Below are 18,715 nucleotides of genomic sequence, written 5' to 3' on the forward strand. Positions count from 1 at the left end.
TATATCAAGTCTCCACCGTAAAAGGGCTGCCCGATGCATTAAAGCTCCCGCTATGCGCAGGGTCCGGCAAAGTCTCCACTATGTTTTCTTTAAATAAAATGCACAGTTTTGGCATTTGGATGGGCTACGTCACACCCCTTGGAGTGCGGCCCTTCCCTGAACCTGCTAACGTGGGATGCCTTGTGCATGGGCCTGCTGTTTTACTCGCCACAACTCCCAAGAGTGGAGGAGAATCCTAAGCATTTCTCTACCCTCTTTCCTAATCCCCTTGTAAAATGTTTATATTTAAATACTCCCTCCATCCCAAATTGAGATGACATATTGATTAAGAAAAATAACTAGTAACATGGCTAGTTTACCATACTACTCCTGTTAAATCATGTTTATATTTTAAATTGAAGAAAAAATAATTAATGCAAAAGGTAAAATATGGAAACAAAATTGTCTCTTTTTTATTAATGAAAAAAGACAGGTAAAATGAGAAATTAAATTAGGAAATTTGAAACGGAGGGTGTAGGTCTCTATCTTGTTGAAAATTTCAATGACATTATTACTGGTACTATTAGTTTTCCTACTGCAATTTTTAAAGCTAGACAAAATTGTGTTTTATAATATTTCTTATGTGTTAGATATGTTAAAATTTATTTCAGATGTTTACTCTTACATTGAGAATTATTTGGAGTAATAAAAAAGGCGTTGTGGATTAGATATTCCTACTGTAACAGTTACGGTTATTGCATTCTAATTAACTTCCGAATATGATAAAAAGCTTTTAAGTATGTTACGTTATCGTTGAAAAGCAAATAAAATTAAGTTACGTACTATTCTTTCTCTTTTAATTTTTCAACTATATTTAACCTTCTCATTTCCACTTTTAATCATAACTAGAATTTAACACATAATAATAAATACTCGTCAATTGAGGTGAGTAATCAGAAGAAAAAAAATTCCCTAAGAATCTTTTATAATTTACCTCATCTATTAGAATGCTATGCTTCAAGCACAATTAGTACTTGTGTGTATATTTTTCAAATACTTAAAATACTTACTCCCTCCGACTAAAATACTTGTCATATTTCATTTCGTGAGATCAAACTATATTAATTTTGATCAATATTTTAACATGTATTTTTTCACTATATTGACCTCAGAAAAATTCCTACTTAATAGTACTTTTCATATAATTTTAAAATATCTCTATTTCAATTTTAAAATAATACAAAATAACATTGTCTAATATAAGCTCTCACATAGTGATGAAATTATAGGCTCTTTCCGTCTTTCTTTTTGCCCTTTTCTGGGAACTTTCATGACTCATCTATGAGGATTTCGTTCTATGGTATCGTATCGTTTGATAGAAGTGGATATTCATATTCAATTCAGTAATTTCATTTTTTGGTAATTAATAATTAAAAATAGATATCAAATATTTAACTTTCAATTGATAATCGATAATTACAAATACATATTTAGCATTGAAATTTTAAAAATTTAACCTGATAAATCAAATTTTACTATAGTAAATCAAAACAACTTGACAGACAGGTATAGCAAAAAAACATATTTTGACTTGTTCGTAAGTCACGTATTTGACATGTTAGTTTCTAGGAAACAGATATAGAGGTTAGATCTCTACTCTTAAATTTTAACATTATAAATTTATTCAAATCACTCATCAACATGCCCATTAAGAGTGGACATCCGATATTTTCAAAGTTTGATGTGTTAATTCGTATTAAAAATTGATATCAGATACACAATTCAACATGATAATCAAACTTAAATACGACAAATAATTGTTATATTTTAAGAAAAAAATTATTTTATACATATATTTCTTATTTTTTTCTTAATAGGAGTACTAAATACATTCATAATTTTCAAAATATTGAATGACGCATAAATGATCTCAATTTTGTAAATAAAAATTAAATGATTATAAGTAATATGTACCAAATTTTAATATTTAATTACTATACTTTAAAAAATATATAAGAATAAATATATAGAATGTAAATTTTATTTATTGATTCTTTTAATTAATAATTGTGCCAAGTCCATATGCCAAGGAATACGAAATGAGAGGGTAAAAAAGGAGGAAAAAATAAATTACCTGTAATAAATACTTTTCTGCAGAGTATATAGTTATCAGCCATTGAAGTTTCTAGGGAGCTATGCTCTTTGAGCACCCCGTAACAATGGCGAATTCATCAGCTCAGTTACAAAACCCTAGAACAAAATTCAAGAATTCCGTATTTTCAACAACTCATTTTCTCAAATTCCGATATTGCCCTTTTATTCTCTTCATTTTCGTCTTCTCCGTTAACTCCTCCGTTATCGGTGGCGTTTCATATCCACCTGATGAATTCCCTAAGATCCCATATGCTCAGTACTGTAATGACGTCGTTTCTAGTACCCCTTTGGTCCAAACGTCAACCCCTTTTAACGGTTCATCGAATTTCCTCACTCTTAAAAACGCGTACATACACGCGCCGGCTGATAATGACGGGAAATTCAAGCCGAAAACGGTTAATTTCTTCACGGAGAATGTTTATCCGACGGAAAATGGGAAAATATTTAAGGTTGAGGGCGGTATAAGGTTTGCAGGACGAATTGGTCCGGAGTTTTTCGGTGATTTTATAAAACGGCGGCATCTCCGGCTAGTTTATCACCGACCGCCGAAGTTTCCTATAAGTGGGTTTGGGAATTCGAGGGAGTTTCGGGTTTCCGGGTTATGGGATTCGGGTACTGGAAAGCTTTGTATGGTCGGATCAGGTTTGAAGAAGTTAAGTGTTGTTTATGTTGTTCTAAAGTTGAATTATTTGAATTCATCTGATATTTTGCATAGTGTGGTTAATGGTACATTGGTAAGAATTGATGTGAATGATAGAGATGTATATAGTAAGCCTGTTGAAATAATTGGTATGTCTTTGAGGAATTATGTTTATACTTTGATTGATAAAGAGGTTGAGAATAATGTGTTTAATGAGTATGGTGATTTGTCTAATGTTTCGTTGGGAATGGACCGGGATTGGAGCTTGTGTTCAGTTATAAGTCGCGCTGGAACTATGGAAATGATGTATTTGGGTAATTGTAGCAATGGGAATTGTGATTTTCTTGGTGGAAATTCGTCGAATTTTAGGCCGACATTGATGTGGTTTAATGTGATTGAGTGTGGGGATAATGGAAGAGGGAGGTTCTTGTTAAATTTTGGTGATGGTGTGCGTACCCGGCCAACTTATTTGATAAATCAAACATTGGTTGCTGAAGGGAAGTGGAATGAGAAGACGAAAACAGTTCACATGATTGGTTGCCAGATTTTCAATGGAAGTGATGCAGCTGAAAAGGGTTTTGTTGGGGATTGTGTTGTGAGGCTGAGTTTGAGGTTGCCTAAGCAATGGACCTTGAAGGAGAGGAGTGTTGTTGTTGGGGAAATTTGGAAAAGAAAACAGTCAAATGAGTCAGGTAAATATGGTAAAGTGGCCTTGCACAGTGTGAGAAATCTGGTTAACAGAATTGATGGATTGACATATGAGTATACTGCGATTGATAATGTGACGAGGTCTTGCGCCAAGGCACTGGCTTATAAAGGGAAGGTAGGGAAGTATCCTGATGTACATTCATCTGATATGAGATTTGATATGACGGTGAAGAACAGGAAAAAAATAGATATTTTCAGTTATTCATCTCCTTTGTCTGTGGGGGAGAAGTTTTTCCGGGATGTATCTGATTCTTCTGTTCAAGTGAATGACAATCAAAGCGCTGTGGTCAATATAAGCTATGTGCTGCACTTTGTTGCTCCATCTCAGTTCTTGTACAGTGATGAGCATACTCCTTTGACAATTGAAATTTCTGCCGAAGGTTTATATGATTCGAAGAATGGGCATCTTTGCATGGTTGGCTGTATGTATTTTTCATCGCGTCATGGGATTGTACAGAGGAATTATTCGTCAGACTGTGAAACTCTAGTTAATATTCAATATCCACCTTTGAATGCTAAAGTTGCCCATGGTGTTAGAGGTACCATTGAGAGCACGAGAAAAAAGTCTGATCCTCTCTACTTTGAACCCTTGGAGCTTATATCAAATTCCGTTTACATTGACCAAGCCAGAAATTCCATGTGGAGAATGGATCTGGAAATGACCATGGTACTAATTTCCAACACACTTGCATGCATCTTTGTGGGTCTGCAGCTATTTTATGTGAAAAGAAACCCGAGTGTGCTTCCGTTTATATCTGTTGTCATGCTAGTTGTGCTCATACTGGCACACATGATCCCTCTATTGCTGAACTTTGAAAATCTTTTCTTGGTCAACCGGAAGGAGCAGAATGTCTACTTTGGTAGTGATGGATGGATTGAAGTAAATGAGGTTTTAATTAGAATCATGACGATGATAGCATTCTTGTTGGAATGCCGTCTTCTTCAACTCACATGGTCTGCAAGAGCAGGTGATCAGAGCCCCAAAACTTACTGGATATCTGATAAAAAGGTTCTGTATTTGTCTTTGCCGATGTATATTTGTGGTGGATTGATTGCTTATTTTATCAATCTGTCAAGAAAGCCTCACCAGTTGAAGCTTGGATTGTCGCCTCGCTTTCATCACCAACAGCACACTTTCTGGGTTGAGCTTAAATCATATGCCGGTTTGATCTTGGATGGCTTTTTGCTTCCTCAGATTCTGTTCAATTTATTCTGCAACACTACTGAGAGGTCTCTCACCCCTGGCTTCTATATAGGAACTACCCTTGTGCGCCTAATGCCACACATATATGATCTTTACAGAGCTCACAGCAATGGGTGGTCATATGATTACATTTATGGAAACCCAAAAATGGATTACTATTCCACTGCTTGGGACATCATCATCTGTTGTGGCGGTCTGCTGCTTGCTGTTCTTGTTTTCTTGCAGCAGAGATTTGGGGGCCGTTGTTTTCTTCCCAGAAGATATAGAGATAGCTCTACATATGAGAAAGTACCCGTAGTCAGCACTGAGACAATTACAGAAGAATAAACTGTCAGTAGAAATTTTTACCCTCGACTTTTGAAGAAAACTTTCATTTGTGCTGTCATTAGTTTCATTAGCTTCCAACAGTTGCAGTTTACATGTCAAAGTTTGTATAGATGAAGTATTTACTTGAATCTTGCTAAAGAATGATACATCTGTCGTAGACATAAGTTTTCTATACACACATTGTTAGTTAGCTCTTCTTTCAGACACTCTTGTTACTGTACTGGATAGTGCAAAAACTTGTATACCTATCGGTTATTGCGATGAATATTTTGAATCCTAGTGGGACTTGTTCATGTAGAATACTAATCTTGTGGAATCTCTCTGCGCTTTCTGATTGGCCCTCATATTTTCATTTAAATTTCCTCCCCTTAAAACAAAATTACCAATTTCCTTTGCTGGGGAGCTTAATTGCTGTGTCTAGGCCTTGTTGAGACAACTGTGATATTGTCTGGCCTTGAATGTTTCGCCTCAGATGCATCAACAGGTTTCTCCAGTAAACTGTGCAGTCAGGTTTATCACATAACAGGAATATAAACTGAACTAGTCAGTTGCTTCTGTAAGAGATTAGATGGCCCCTCTTCTTAACAGGATGCTTAGGACTGGGTTAGGGAAGGGAAGGATATGTTTTAAGAGATTGATTACTTGGAAAATACAAGTGCAAGTGAGTAGATTTTACCCCATTTCAATATTATAGCATCCAAGTGGTCTCTCAGGATGTTTGTCATTTTTCTGGAGGAACCCCCTGAAATTCAGTTAAATTAGAATTACGGCGTAGGTTTAGCAGAAGTAGGCTGCTCTCTCTTTCATATGGGTACCAATACAGGAAAGAGAAACAAGGCCTAGCAATGAGCAAAGTGCTGTTATAATTGCAAGAGTCACCGTAGACGGACAAAGCCCACATTCCACAGAAATGCCAAAGCTACAATGATTGTGTTGAGCTGCAATACTAGCTAGATATGCAGATGTCTTCCATGGTACATAGTAAGATTGGTGGATACCCCCCAGAGAAAAATGAAAAAACAGCTGCAAGCTCAGAAACCAAACCACAGTTGGTGAAAGGCTCACTGTAGTCCCTTGGCCCATAAGGAATACACATTATTGTGTTATTATCAGAAGCAAATATGCCATTTACATGCGGCCATATGTACATAACTCAAAATTGGAAATCGTGGTACCATCTAACCATGATTCCTGAACCTATCCATGCTAAGACTACAACAAAGAAGAAAAGCCCCAACTGCTCCATATCCGCTTAGTTAAAACTGGCGAACAAACCTGCAATGTCACAAGTGGTAATTGAAGTACATCAGGCTTCATTAAATGCAACTTTCTAAACAAAAATGCCAAATATGCTGCACATAAAGAGGGACCCTTCATGGTTATTGGTGTCCACTTGCTGAGAAGAATCAACAGGGAATATTTTCAGGAAAATGCGTTTTTCGTATGTAGATCAGAGGATTGAAGACGAAAGATGGTAGTATAGCAGAGAGAAAAGGGGAAAGGCTAGGTCCGGAGATGTTTCAACTTGCAAAATTTGTAGCTTCAGGTAGCAAATGGCCAACAAAATGGTTCATTGATTACACACGACTACAGGGGAAACTAGAAAACTGCATGAGTTACTCTGTCTAGTAATCTTTTTAAAAGGTGAGATGGATATGTAGGAACATTACAAACCTATAGCAACCAATGAGTGTGTAACCAATTGGTAAGATATCTCTTATGTTCTCAGTTTTCAGTAGTTTGAATCATCTACTCATAGCTTTTGAGTCTATGTTGATACCGATTTTTTTCCAAAGAAATACAGTGCAGCATGAGACAGTCTAGAGTCAAAAATCAATACCCGGGGGGGGGGGGGGGGGGGGCGCGCAGATGTTCTTTGAAACAATATATCATGTTCTTACAAATGCTTTTGGAAAATACAAGCCCAGAAAAGCGGGTAGAATAATAAATTATCAAGTAGTATCCTCAAACCCTCTAGCTAACTGAGAGGTTGTTGAGTATCATGATGTCAAATTAGCCAACTCTTTATGACATTATCATCAAGCAAAGAATGACTTGAACATTAAGAGCTGATCAGTCAGATCAAAGTTTTTAGCCATCAATGTAGAATTTCTGGCTAAAACATATACACCCAGGAATAGATAAAAAGCAATAACCACGCGTTTGTAAGTAGCAAGGGGAGAATACACGAACCAAAAAAAAAAGAAAAAAGTAGTACTAACCTCGTCGACTTGGTAGACTTAAGGATGAGACGGTACTCAGTCTGTGTAGTAGTCACAAAATCAAATTCACCATCCAAGAGTCCACGGATAATGAAGGAGCTTATCAGGAAACAAGCCTATCTAACCTAATCTAGAAAAGAGATGCACATACATCTAAAATTAATCAACTCGTTCCTGCAATCAACAGAAAAATAAGTAACTAAAACATGAATGATCATTAAAAATCATAATCCCAGAAGCATTAAAATACATTCATAAGAGAAACAGCACATGCATTATCTTGAAAGTATGACCTTTTACAGGTATACCAAAGATTTTATTGATGTACTTAGCTACCAGTGACGATGTGCTGCATCCGGACATTTACAAAAAGGAAAAATTTAGCTCCTAAACTGTAAGAATCTGACCAATTGTAACATTTTCTCAGCTTGGTGTACATCATATATCTGTCACCACAAAGCTTAATATGCATAATTCTTTTACCTCGAAGCAGAGGTCATGAAATAAAATGTATCTTTAGGCCCCTCTAACCATACCCCACCATCCCTGCCTTCTCTCCACCTCATGTTTTTTTCCTTATGTTCTTTTTCTCTTTTCCAGTGAGAAGGCTGAACATTCTAGAGTCATTTTCATGATGTAAAGATTCTAGAATTGTCTTCGAACAAGCAAGGAAAATTACTAAAAGAGTACAGCGACACCATATTGTAATTTCCCTACTGAATACTCTCTTTGGTATATCAAATACAGAATTTAGATGTGACAAACTGTCATCTAAAAAAGGAAATGTTGAATGAATTGGTCATAAACTAATAGTTCTGAAAATCTTTTTTCGTTTGAAAAGAAGATACTAATCAAAGAGAAAACAGAATTTCCACAATAAATGCAGATACCTCTGCAAGTAATAATCTTAGGCCATCTCACAAAAACTTTGAAAAGATTTTTTTGTTGTTGGGAGAGAGGAGGGGGGGTGATCTATTAACGGGATATAGATGTTATAAACATCAACATTTTGCTTTGCTATCTACGGCAAAAAACATTTCAGGGCAGGCCTAGTAATTCAAATTATTAATTAAAAGGAAGAAAAAAAGGGGTAAATTAAAACGTGGAAGGAACTTGTGATCTTAAACATGTCACGACATTGTGTAGCTATAATATCATGTCATTAAGGATAAAACAGAAAGTTTTAAAGTTAAATGGTTCCAAATATATAAATAGGACATTCTCTTTGGAAATTGAAACAGACCAAAAAGGGTATAGTGTCACATAAGATGAAATAGAGGGAGAAGTACTTTATCTACATGCATTACTCTTGCAATGCAAAGAATTTCTAACCGCATTGGCATTCATCTTAGACTGTTTCACTAGAAAAGCAATTAAGGCATCAGATATAAAGGTAGCAAAACATTCGCAATAGATCTGTTCCTACATCAGCACTTCCAGAACTATCAAATCTCTGCCAAGAAAGCACTGAAGATAATCAGTCCAAAACAGCCAAACAAGCTGTGGACAAAATGTCAAAAGTAAGAAGTCTGCTTTATCTTTGGTCCTTTCTTTAAGAAATTCAGTCAGTTGCATCGTGTGCATGACTCTTTGTTTTAGATGGATTCGAGTTGCTGACCTCATAAACAACAGGGCACCAAAGCCCACTCTTCCTTCTGTTTGTTTTATTTTTGTGGGGAGGAGGGTTTACAAGAATAATCACGTATATGAACTTAAGAGAGTGCGTGTTGGATCCGAGACTTGGTGGATGCAAATGAAGTGCCAAGGAGCACCTAAATGGACACCAAAACCGTGCATACATAGCACTCCAAGGGCGCCTACTAGAAGCCATTCATTAAAGGGTCTTTTTGGTCATTTCACCTCACTTTTGTAATAAGTCTATTTAGTTTAGGTCTTTAGTTCTTTAGTTGATGGTTATTGTAAGTCTTGAACTTTTGAAACACCAAGTCCTCTCTCCTTGAGGCACAAAACCGAAACTTGTAACTAGGATAGCATTCAAGGGTGGAATCTTTTGTGATTGCTTGTTTGTTAGAAACGTTGGTGCTCGAGTGGTGGACTCCACTCTTGTGTCGTCGTAAGAGTTAGGTGATTGTGTGTGTAGGTGTTAAGGGTCTTAGAGTTTAATATACTCTTTGGTTCTTAAGATTTATACCACCTTTGTCTAGCTATCTATCCTTTTGTTTGTTGTCATCTTGTAGTAGTTTGTGTCTTGTGTTGTAAGCCGTCTGGTGTTGTCTTGTTATAACATTGTTGTTGTTCTTCATTGTTCATCATATTGTGTTGTAACTTAGTTTGGTTGGCTGATTTGGTGTCACCTACACCTTGTTAACTTGTCAAACTCATATTCTTGTTCTTGGACGAAACTAGCTCTCAAAGGGACCTCGATTTGTACCTTGTTGAATGGATCGTATTGGTGTCATTTCGCGAGTTCCTTGTCTTTTTCGTATCATTTGGTATCAAAGCATGGCTTGATCTTGTTCCTACAAGATCAATCTTGGACTCGTAAACTTGAAAATAAAAAAAAAAGGTGTTAGAAAACTGAAAAATCAAAAAGAAGCAAATCTGTCCATTTTTGTGTCTTGGCCGAAATTGTGTTGTTGTTTTGGCCAAGATTTGTGTCTAGATTTGAGTGTGTTTTGTTGTCTTAGTTTGTTTCTAGTGTTGGTTCTCTTTCTTCTCAACACTTATTGAGTCTACCACCCAAGTTCTTGAGCAAGATTCGAGTTGTGTTGTGGTGTTAAGTGGACGGTTTTGTTGGTGGTGGTGGTGGTGTTCATCTTGTGTTCTTGTGTTGTGTTGAAGAAGTTGTTGTTTGATCTCGAAGAGAGAAAAGAAGTACAAGACTGTGTTTGTCTTGAAAACAATTCCAAGACAACACCAAAGTAATAAAAGAAAAAAAGACATTCAAAAAGCATACTTACCAAAAAGGAGTAACAACACTTTTCAAGAATAGGCAAAAGAGGAAAGAGACAAGGCTACTCCAAAAAGATGTTTTGCCAAAAGAGTGTAAGTTGGTGAAAAGTTGGTAGAAGACTTTTTGACTCTTGAAAAGAGAGTCTAAAATTCTTGTCCACCTACACCATAGCCGAAATATCTTCCTCAAAGGTGTAGTATTGAACATCAAAGTGTTGGAACAAATTTTCTTCAACGAAAACGTGTGTTTTGTCTTGTAAGTTTGTGTTGTATTGTTGCTTGCGGTTCAAAGACTTGAACATTGTTGGTGTGTTGATGTTGTGAATCCGAATCTTGAAGGTAATTCCTTGGCCATAATGGAAACCATTTTGGCCCTCCTTGATGCTACGTCCCGAGAAATTGCTAGGGCGAATGCGGGTCTTGAAAAGATTGACTCGGATATGGTTGCTATGATTGAGAGGTTGGATCATATGGAGAGTCGAAGGAACTCTCGTGCTTATACTCCTCTACTTCATGTTTCCTCAAGTGGGCATGACCAAAACACTTCCACCACCAATGCCCCCGAAACTTTACCTCAAATGATCAATCCTCCAAGATCACCACAAAATGCCATAAGCCAAGCTCCCAATTACCCTCAAAACCGAGACCTAAACACCACCTCCCCCTTAATTTGATCAAGTCCAACAAGAAGGACTTGGAAGCCAAATTTCTCCACTAAAATCGAACCCTCCCATCCAAGAACCACTTAACCAAAGGCGTCAACCTCCACCAAATCAAACTCCTCCCTTCCAACCTCCACTTCTCCAAAACCGACTCATCCATATAGAGGAACATGGAAGAAAGAAACATGAAGGATATGGAGTCTATAATGAGGCTTATATGATGAAAGAAGAGTTTAGAGGAAGACCTATCAAAGGAGATACCGAGGGCATAGAGGAAGAGTTGGTCAATGGGACCAACAAGGAACCCGCCACCAAGTGGAGATATGGGAATTGAAAAAGATGATATTGAAGGAAAATCTCAAGATGGAGAGGAAACCGAGATTCAAAATGAAGAAGTTGGCCGAGAATTGTGTTAATGAGATCCCGTATTCCTCATGTTCTTTGCGGACTGTTTTGGTGTCATCTCATGTTTTGCGGGCTGTTTTGAGTGGTTTCTTTTGAAGTGGCCAATTGAGCGAGGTGAAGCCAAGAATTTGCGGGCAAATTCCTCTCAAGATGGAGAGGATGATCCAAGAATAATCACGGATATGAACTTAAGAGAGTCGTGTTGGATCCGAGACTTGGTGGATGCAAATGAAGTGCCAAGGAGCACCTAAATGGACACCAAAACCGTGCATACATAGCACTCCAAGGGCGCCTACTAGAAGCCATTCATTAAAGGGTCTTTTTGGTCATTTCACCTTACTTTTGTAATAAGTCTATTTAGTTTAGGTCTTTAGTTCTTTAGTTGATGGTTATTGTAAGTCTTGAACTTTTGAAACACCAAGTCCTCTCTCCTTGAGGCACAAAACCGAAACTTGTAACTAGGATAGCTTTCAAGGGTGGAATCTTTTGTGATTGTTGTTTGTTAGAAACGTTGGTGCTCGAGTGGTGGACTCTGCTTTTGTGTCGTCCTAAGAGTTAGGTGATGGTGTGTGTAGGTGTTAAGGGTCTTAGAGTTTAATATACTCTTTGGTTCTTAGGATTTATACCACCTTTGTCTAGCTATCTATCCTTTTGTTTGTTGTCATCTTGTAGTAGTTTGTGTCTTGTGTTGTAAGCCGTGTGGTGTTGTCTTGTTATAACATTGTCGTTGTTCTTCATTGTTCATCATATTGTGTTGTAACTTAGATTGGTTGGATGATTTTGGTGTCACCTACACCTTGTTAACTTGTCAAACTCGTATTCTCGTTCTTGGCCGAAACTAGCTCTCAAAGGGACCTCGGTTTGTGCCTTGTTGACTGGACTGTTTAGGTGTCATTTCGTGAGTTCCTTGTCTTTTCCGTATCGGGGGGCCGTGGTGTCCGGGCTAGCTTGCATTCACCTTGACTAATTCCAGGGATACCTGCCACATCCCACCAGAAAAATGTACCACGTAACTTTGTCCACCAAGACTAGGACAGATGGAAAAAATCAATAGTGTATTGTCTCTGTTGAGATTTGAACCCGAGACATCATGGTTCTCAACTCACTTTATTGGTCACTAGGCCACACCCTTGGGCACCAAAGCCCCTCTCATATAAAAAGATTATTATCACCTTTGGATATAGAAAAGGTTAATTAAATTGGGATTCATCTAGCCACCTTTGAATATAACGAAGGTTAATTGAATCGGGCCACCATAAATTTGGACAGAAAAACAAGTCATTTAAAAAGTACTAACACGTTTATGTTTTTTTTTTGACATGTCGATTAAAACCTGTACTTCCGATCATATGATAAATAGAACAAATAACCACCTAAAATTAGAGTATCACCTCACATTACGAAGTTTTGCCTGTGAGGATACGAGAAATCTGAAGGCCCCTGCTGAAAGCTTCATTAAACAATATCCTTGTCTGCATGGATTGAAAACCAGGCATCCATGATAGAAATGCCAGAGGAGCCATAACAATTAACCCAAGCATCATGTCATATAGCCGAGCCAAGGACACAACAGTGCTCCAAACCAAAGTAGACTCCAAAAAGGGCCGGAGCACTAAGGCAATTTGGATTAAGCCCCATCCAGTAGGAATAAATGCCAACAAACTTGTGATCAAGTCAAGCAGCGTAAACAGGGTGAACTTCAACAATATAACAATCACCAATACTGTGACCAGAATGACAAGCAACTGCACCAGTCGGTAATATATGTGCTGCTTCATCGCATATTTGTCCTTGGCATATGCAATTGCAATGTAAATTGCCACAACGGCAACCATAATAATCCAAGACAGCAAGTAAACACCAATACTGGTTTTACCAGCAGCAATGCGTAATTGATACACAATTCCATATTGAAAGAAGAAGAAACGAAGATCTAAAATAATCTCAAGCAACTTTCCCCAGAGACCAGTAGTTCTCAAGTGGTCCTGTTCTTCATACCACCATGTCTCCCAACTGTGATCTGCTTTTACAAAAACTCCTCGATTGTACCAAATCCAATGCATGAATTCATCAAAGTCGTACACAGTTTTTAACCAGTCAAACCCAGAGGGATTGAACACAAAGGGAGACGTTATCCATGACACTACAAGGAACCAACTTGATATAGTCATAGCTAAATACACAAATGTATCCTTAAACACGGGGCTACGTGAAGAATACACAACCAGGATCACTCCAAGTTCGATTGCTTTGATAAAGTGGCTGCGAGCATATAGTCGATAGTTTTCACCAAAGCTCTTGCGCTGCACAACAAAACCACGCCCAGTTGCTCGGTACTTTGCTCCACCATGCAGAATGGTCCTACCAAAGAAATGTGCACGGGTTCCCATTGAGTATGTGAAAAATAGTGAGGCAAGCTGCAATTGCATAGTTATAAAATCCCAGACTGCTGGAAGGAAACCATGCTCCAAAGAGTTCTCCACAATCATAGGGAGGGCAGTGAAAACACCAAGCTGGATAACAAACTGCTGATTCAAAATTGAACCAAGTGCTTTGTTGCTGCTGGCATTTTTGCTGGCGTGCTCCTCAACACCACTGAGTGCAAAATAAAGGCGGCCCCACAAAAATGTATAGACCATTGCCACCACTATCATGTTGTTAAAAAAGAAGCCAACAGTCGTGTAGAAGAACGAAAGCATGCGAAAGAAATCAAGTCTATGACCCAACCTGTACACATCTCTGCTCAAAGCTTGTTCACCGTTACCACTAGCAACCTTAGCCTCAAACATGGCGATCTGATTCAATCCAACATCCCTTCCCTTACCCACTTGTATGTATTCATGGTGGGTAACATTGCCACCTCGCAAGGTACAATTGAATCCAGCAAATATATCCTCACTTATATTGATCACCTTGGAAGCCTTGCTGATGCCACCTCTGGACAAGAACCAAAACCTATCAAAGACATCTGGATGACCATAGTGCATCCGTACCTTGAGAGGATTGGCAAGAATGCGTTGCCCCAGAGTCACAAAACTTGTCTCCTGGGCAGACATGAACCAAGCAAGAGATGACACAGAACCAGTGAAGATATTTTCACGAACTCCCAGAATGGTGGGCTTCCTTATACCATAATTCTCCTTGAATTCCTCCAATAGATTCCGCATCTTAAGTGCCTCTTCAAAGTAATTGTCTTGATTCATGTCTATGGTCTGAACTGCATCACCTCTGGTGAAGATAATGGCATGGTTCTGATTCTCCGGCTTACCCTCCCCAAGTTTCAGAGGACCGGGCAATTTTATGCGATAAATTTCCACTTCTCTCTTCAGTTGTTGATCATACTTCACTAGAACAGAAAAGTATTCCACTTCATTTCTTCCCAAGTAAACCTCATCTACATAAGCAATTCGAAGAGCCTCATTATGCTTCATCAAGTTTAGGATCTCCTCAGCACGTGGATCACCCTTCCTCTTCTGAGAACCATACACCTGGCAGGTCACCACATAAGTGAATTTCATTAGAGCAGCACCAAACTCGGGTCCTTTGAAAAGAAGGGTGACACTGCTACTCGATCTGTGTAGATTTCGAGAAGTTTGTAACATGCCAGGGTCTACCCCGTTCAAGTGACCATTTTGGTTCAATGAACCAAGTGAAGTAATTTCTTGTGAGCCATGTCTTATATCAACCTCCGAAGCAGAATCAAGGAAGGAAAGCATCTTGAGAGCCCTGTAATAATACATCATGCCTCTTACAGTGCGGGACAGAGTCTGCCCCCTGTACGATGCCCAGAGACGGATCTCCCTCGCTTTAGTGTTCCATATCTCATTCTCATCCTGCAGTCCTTCTCTTCGCATCCGTTCCATGAAATTCTCCCACTCATCATCATAAATCCTTTGCAAATAAAATATGGTGGATACTCCATCTTCATTTGGACTCCTAAGACTTTCTTTGCCAAACACAACTTCCTCGTCATAGTAAGGGGTCAAGACGCTAAAGGCCATCATCTTCTCTACCTGGGGAGCTCGTGGCATATTCATAAAAAGAGAGTTACTGAAGAAAGCAATACGCCGTCTTGCTTCTTTATTTCTTGGAACATAGTGCATTGAATCTCTGGAAGTAAGAATTGTCTGCAAACGGCGCAGCTGCCTATAGAAGAAAGCATCTTGGACATCAGGAAACCTTATTGCATTTACAAAAAGAAGCCCTTGATTGGCATCTGGATTTGAAGGACAAAGACCTTCCTGTATCAGTTGTTCTCTTCTCTTCTTCACCCTTGGAAATTCCCGAACTGAAACCTCATACAAAGCCTGTAATACACTGACCATATCACGCAAATCCGGCTCTGGCCTGAGTAAAATCTCAATAAGAGACACCAACTTCTCATGAATGCGTGGTAAGACGGTCATCTTGTAGGCTTTAGTGAACCTTTCAAAGTGAATGCAATCATCAGTATCATGGAAAAGTGCAGTGACTATTGAATGCTCTTCAGTGTCGTATTTTATGATCTCTAGCAGCAAGTATTTGATGCTGTCATAAGCCTCAATCACTGCACATCTCCTATACTCATTCTTGCATATCCTAAACCAAACCCATCTATCAGGTGCATCTGCCAGCTCCCTTGCATGGCTGAGAGCAAGAAGCAACTCGTTGCACAAGAGAAAACACGGCCAGCGAATAACCTTAATATCCCAACAGTTTGGTGGCAACTCCATCAGCTCCAGCTCATGATCACTCACGAGGTCTTCCTCCCTCAGAGTTATGATGATCTCATTCCATATTAAGGCAAACCTAGTTGCGTCCACCTGGCTCGATTCAATCTTCTTGAATGGCTGTCCAAGGCCATATCTTAACTTAACCCGATGTATTGCATTCCGAAGCTTGTGAACCAGGGTGGTCTTAGCATCAACAGTTTGATTCTCGGGCATCAGATTGAACTGCAATGCACTAGCAAAGAACTGGAATCTAAGTCTGAGCTGTTTAATGTTCCTAATTTCACCTATATGTGAGAACAGTCCCACTGTTCCTCCTACAATTGAGGAATATATAGTATACCAGATCTGCAGGTCAACTAGATAAATAAGAACAACTGGAATCCACAACAAAACAGTTGCTACCTCATTGGTGCTACCAAAAAATTCATGCCACTTATACTTCACATTATTCAACTTCAAAAGAGCTCGAGTAGGACCAAGCAGAGGCCTTATTTGAAAGAAATAACTGAAGATAAATTTGGACGCCAATACAGCAATCCAGAACAATGTGTACTTTATGTTATTAATAAGCCCTTCTCTGAGTCCGCGACCAACAAAAATCCTGGTGTGAAACCACCACGTTATTAAGTAAAAGATTGGCCAGTCTGTGTTTTCAATCAAATTTCGTATCCATGGGAGAATGAAAAGAACAAGAGCTAACAACTCTGGGATGATAAACACCAGAGCAACCTTAAGAAAGGTGATGATCCTTTGGTTCGCCTCGTATGACCACCTCCTATCAGAATTCTTCTGGACCCAAATTCTTGCATAGAACACTCCAAACACAACAGCCCATGTCACAGCAACTACACTTTTCAAGACCATTCTCACACCAATCCACATTGTATCCCTGGTAACTAAACTATACTGAGTTCCAGCATCAAGGATTGACTGAATAAACCTCAAACCAGCCCAAGTTATGAAGAGAGTAAGCAACTGCGCTTGCACATCCCTCCTTTCCAAAGCATCCCATGGATAATCTGTACCTTGCCAAGCAACAATAACAGCAGCCTGAAAGAATAGTATCAACAACACCCACAACCTATCAAAGCTCCTAAAAATATTCCAGAACGTCCTCTGCTCCACAAACCCTGTCTTACCAACTCTCCTACCTACAGTAGTATCAAGAAAACCACTTGACAAGTCCAGAGGCCATTTCAGCCTCCGGAAACACTTCCTACTCCAAAAGAACTCATTAATATCATCATAATTCCTCCAAGCTGAATGAGGAGCAGTGCCACTTCTACTCCTCTCAACTTCACCCTTAATTGTCACATAAATGGGAGTAACAACTTTATCCAAGAAACCAAACTGCTTACAAGTGGAAGGAACAAAAGGGTGTCCAGTATTCTCATCAAAGTGACCATCAAGAATGTAATTTAGCTCCAACGCCATATGATGATATATATAACACAAACATTCAGGAGCAAAACGAAGATTTGCAGCCTCACCCCAAACCAACAAATACATACATACATACAACAACTCACGACGAGTAAGTTCTGGATTTTGGCGTCTTGACAAGCGAACTTGCGACTTCTTCCCCAGATATGAACACCAAGATGAGTAATTCTTCAGTAACTTTTGCCTGAACTGCCGGAGGACACCATTGTCAAGGCGGTCCGGGGCGGAAGGCGGTGGTTGAAGGCGCATTTGAGAGTTAGCCAAATGAAGAACCAAGTTTTCCCTTTGATTCTTCACGTTATCATCTTGGAAGCCAAAGAAGAGTCCAAGCCAGTCCATGAGGTCCATGGAGTCACGCCATGGCATGAACGGCGGTAGCCGGAGATCCCCGACGGCGCGTAGAGCAGCTGAAGCAGCACGCACTTCTGGGTACCTTAAAGAAGGGTGGTCAGCCAACAAATTATTGATCGGTATAATGTTGAAAGGCTCGAAATGGGGTGGCTGAGGCACCGGCGACGCGTTACCGCGCGTGAGTGGTGGACGCTGCCGGAGATTCATCGCATTTGCTTCTACAGCAGCTTTACACTAATGGGTAACTCTCTAAAAGCCTCTTTTTCCCCAATATTTCAAACAACAAAGTCTGACACTTGCAAACAAGCAAACACATGTATGTGCATGTACTATAACAAAATAAAGCAACGGGTATATTCGAATTTTGAGTGGGGGTTAAAAAGGGAATCAACAGTTATTTTTGATCAACAACTCTGTATCTTTAATTAATGGAGTAAAAGGTGGGAATTTTTAATGAGAGGAAAGCGGAGGGGGAATCCTTGGGAGTTACAGAAAGGGAATGTAGTGACGTAAACCACGCGCCAACAACTGCGAGTGACGAAGTTGAGTGTTGAAAGTAGCAGCTTTCTATGAGAAACCTACAACACAACGTGAGAAGGGCATTCAACACAAGTCCATTATGAGGATAACTGCAAATTTTAAATACTATTAAAATAAGATATAGTAGTACTTTTTTACCTTATCATATTTACTAAGTTAATTTTACTAATCAAACTTTGCTTCTTAAAAATCAACTTACATAAATCTACTAATATTTATAAAAAAAAAAAAAAAAAAAAACATATATAACTATAGGTAGAATTAAAATTTACACTATTTTTAATAAAAAAAGAATTAAAAAATATTTTGACAATAAATTAAATTAAGTCTCAAAACAAAACAGAAAAAATAGTCAAATATCCCCCAACCTATTATCGAATTTTTAACTACACATTTCATCCTCACGGGAGTCCTATTATCCTGAATTGTTTAAACCTCAAAATATTACTCCCATA

At 38.7% G+C, this 18,715-nt stretch overlaps 2 protein-coding genes and 1 non-coding gene across 3 annotated transcripts; 1 reads left to right on the forward strand and 2 right to left on the reverse strand.

Moving 5' to 3' along the window:
• The first annotated feature begins 1,679 nt into the window (after positions 1 to 1,679).
• LOC107859103 lies at positions 1,680 to 5,312 on the forward strand. Its single transcript, XM_016704000.2, has one exon. It carries the CDS (start codon positions 2,175 to 2,177, stop codon positions 5,010 to 5,012), a length of 2,838 nt encoding a protein of 945 aa, XP_016559486.1. The 5' UTR covers positions 1,680 to 2,174; the 3' UTR covers positions 5,013 to 5,312.
• Positions 5,313 to 5,858: 546 nt separating this feature from the next.
• LOC107859102 (callose synthase 11) lies at positions 5,859 to 18,353 on the reverse strand. Its single transcript, XM_016703999.2, has 3 exons — positions 12,606 to 18,353; positions 7,235 to 7,408; positions 5,859 to 6,287 (listed from the first exon to the last, which is right to left on the reverse strand). Exon 1 carries the CDS (start codon positions 17,925 to 17,927, stop codon positions 12,612 to 12,614), a length of 5,316 nt encoding a protein of 1,771 aa, XP_016559485.2. The 5' UTR covers positions 17,928 to 18,353; the 3' UTR covers positions 5,859 to 6,287; positions 7,235 to 7,408; positions 12,606 to 12,611.
• On the reverse strand, positions 14,890 to 14,968 carry LOC124896436. The gene has a single exon (XR_007052799.1). It is a non-coding gene; the product is annotated as a small nucleolar RNA J33 (small nucleolar RNA).
• Positions 18,354 to 18,715: the final 362 nt, after the last annotated feature.

This window comes from Capsicum annuum, chromosome 2 (genome assembly GCF_002878395.1).
Source record: "Capsicum annuum cultivar UCD-10X-F1 chromosome 2, UCD10Xv1.1, whole genome shotgun sequence".
NCBI lineage: Eukaryota > Viridiplantae > Streptophyta > Magnoliopsida > Solanales > Solanaceae > Capsicum > Capsicum annuum.

Coding starts and splice junctions, on each gene's coding strand:
- LOC107859102 (XM_016703999.2), bottom strand. CDS start 17,927: ATGAATCTCCGGCAGCGTCCACCACTCACGCGCGGTAACGCGTCGCCG.
- LOC107859103 (XM_016704000.2), top strand. CDS start 2,175: ATGCTCTTTGAGCACCCCGTAACAATGGCGAATTCATCAGCTCAGTTA.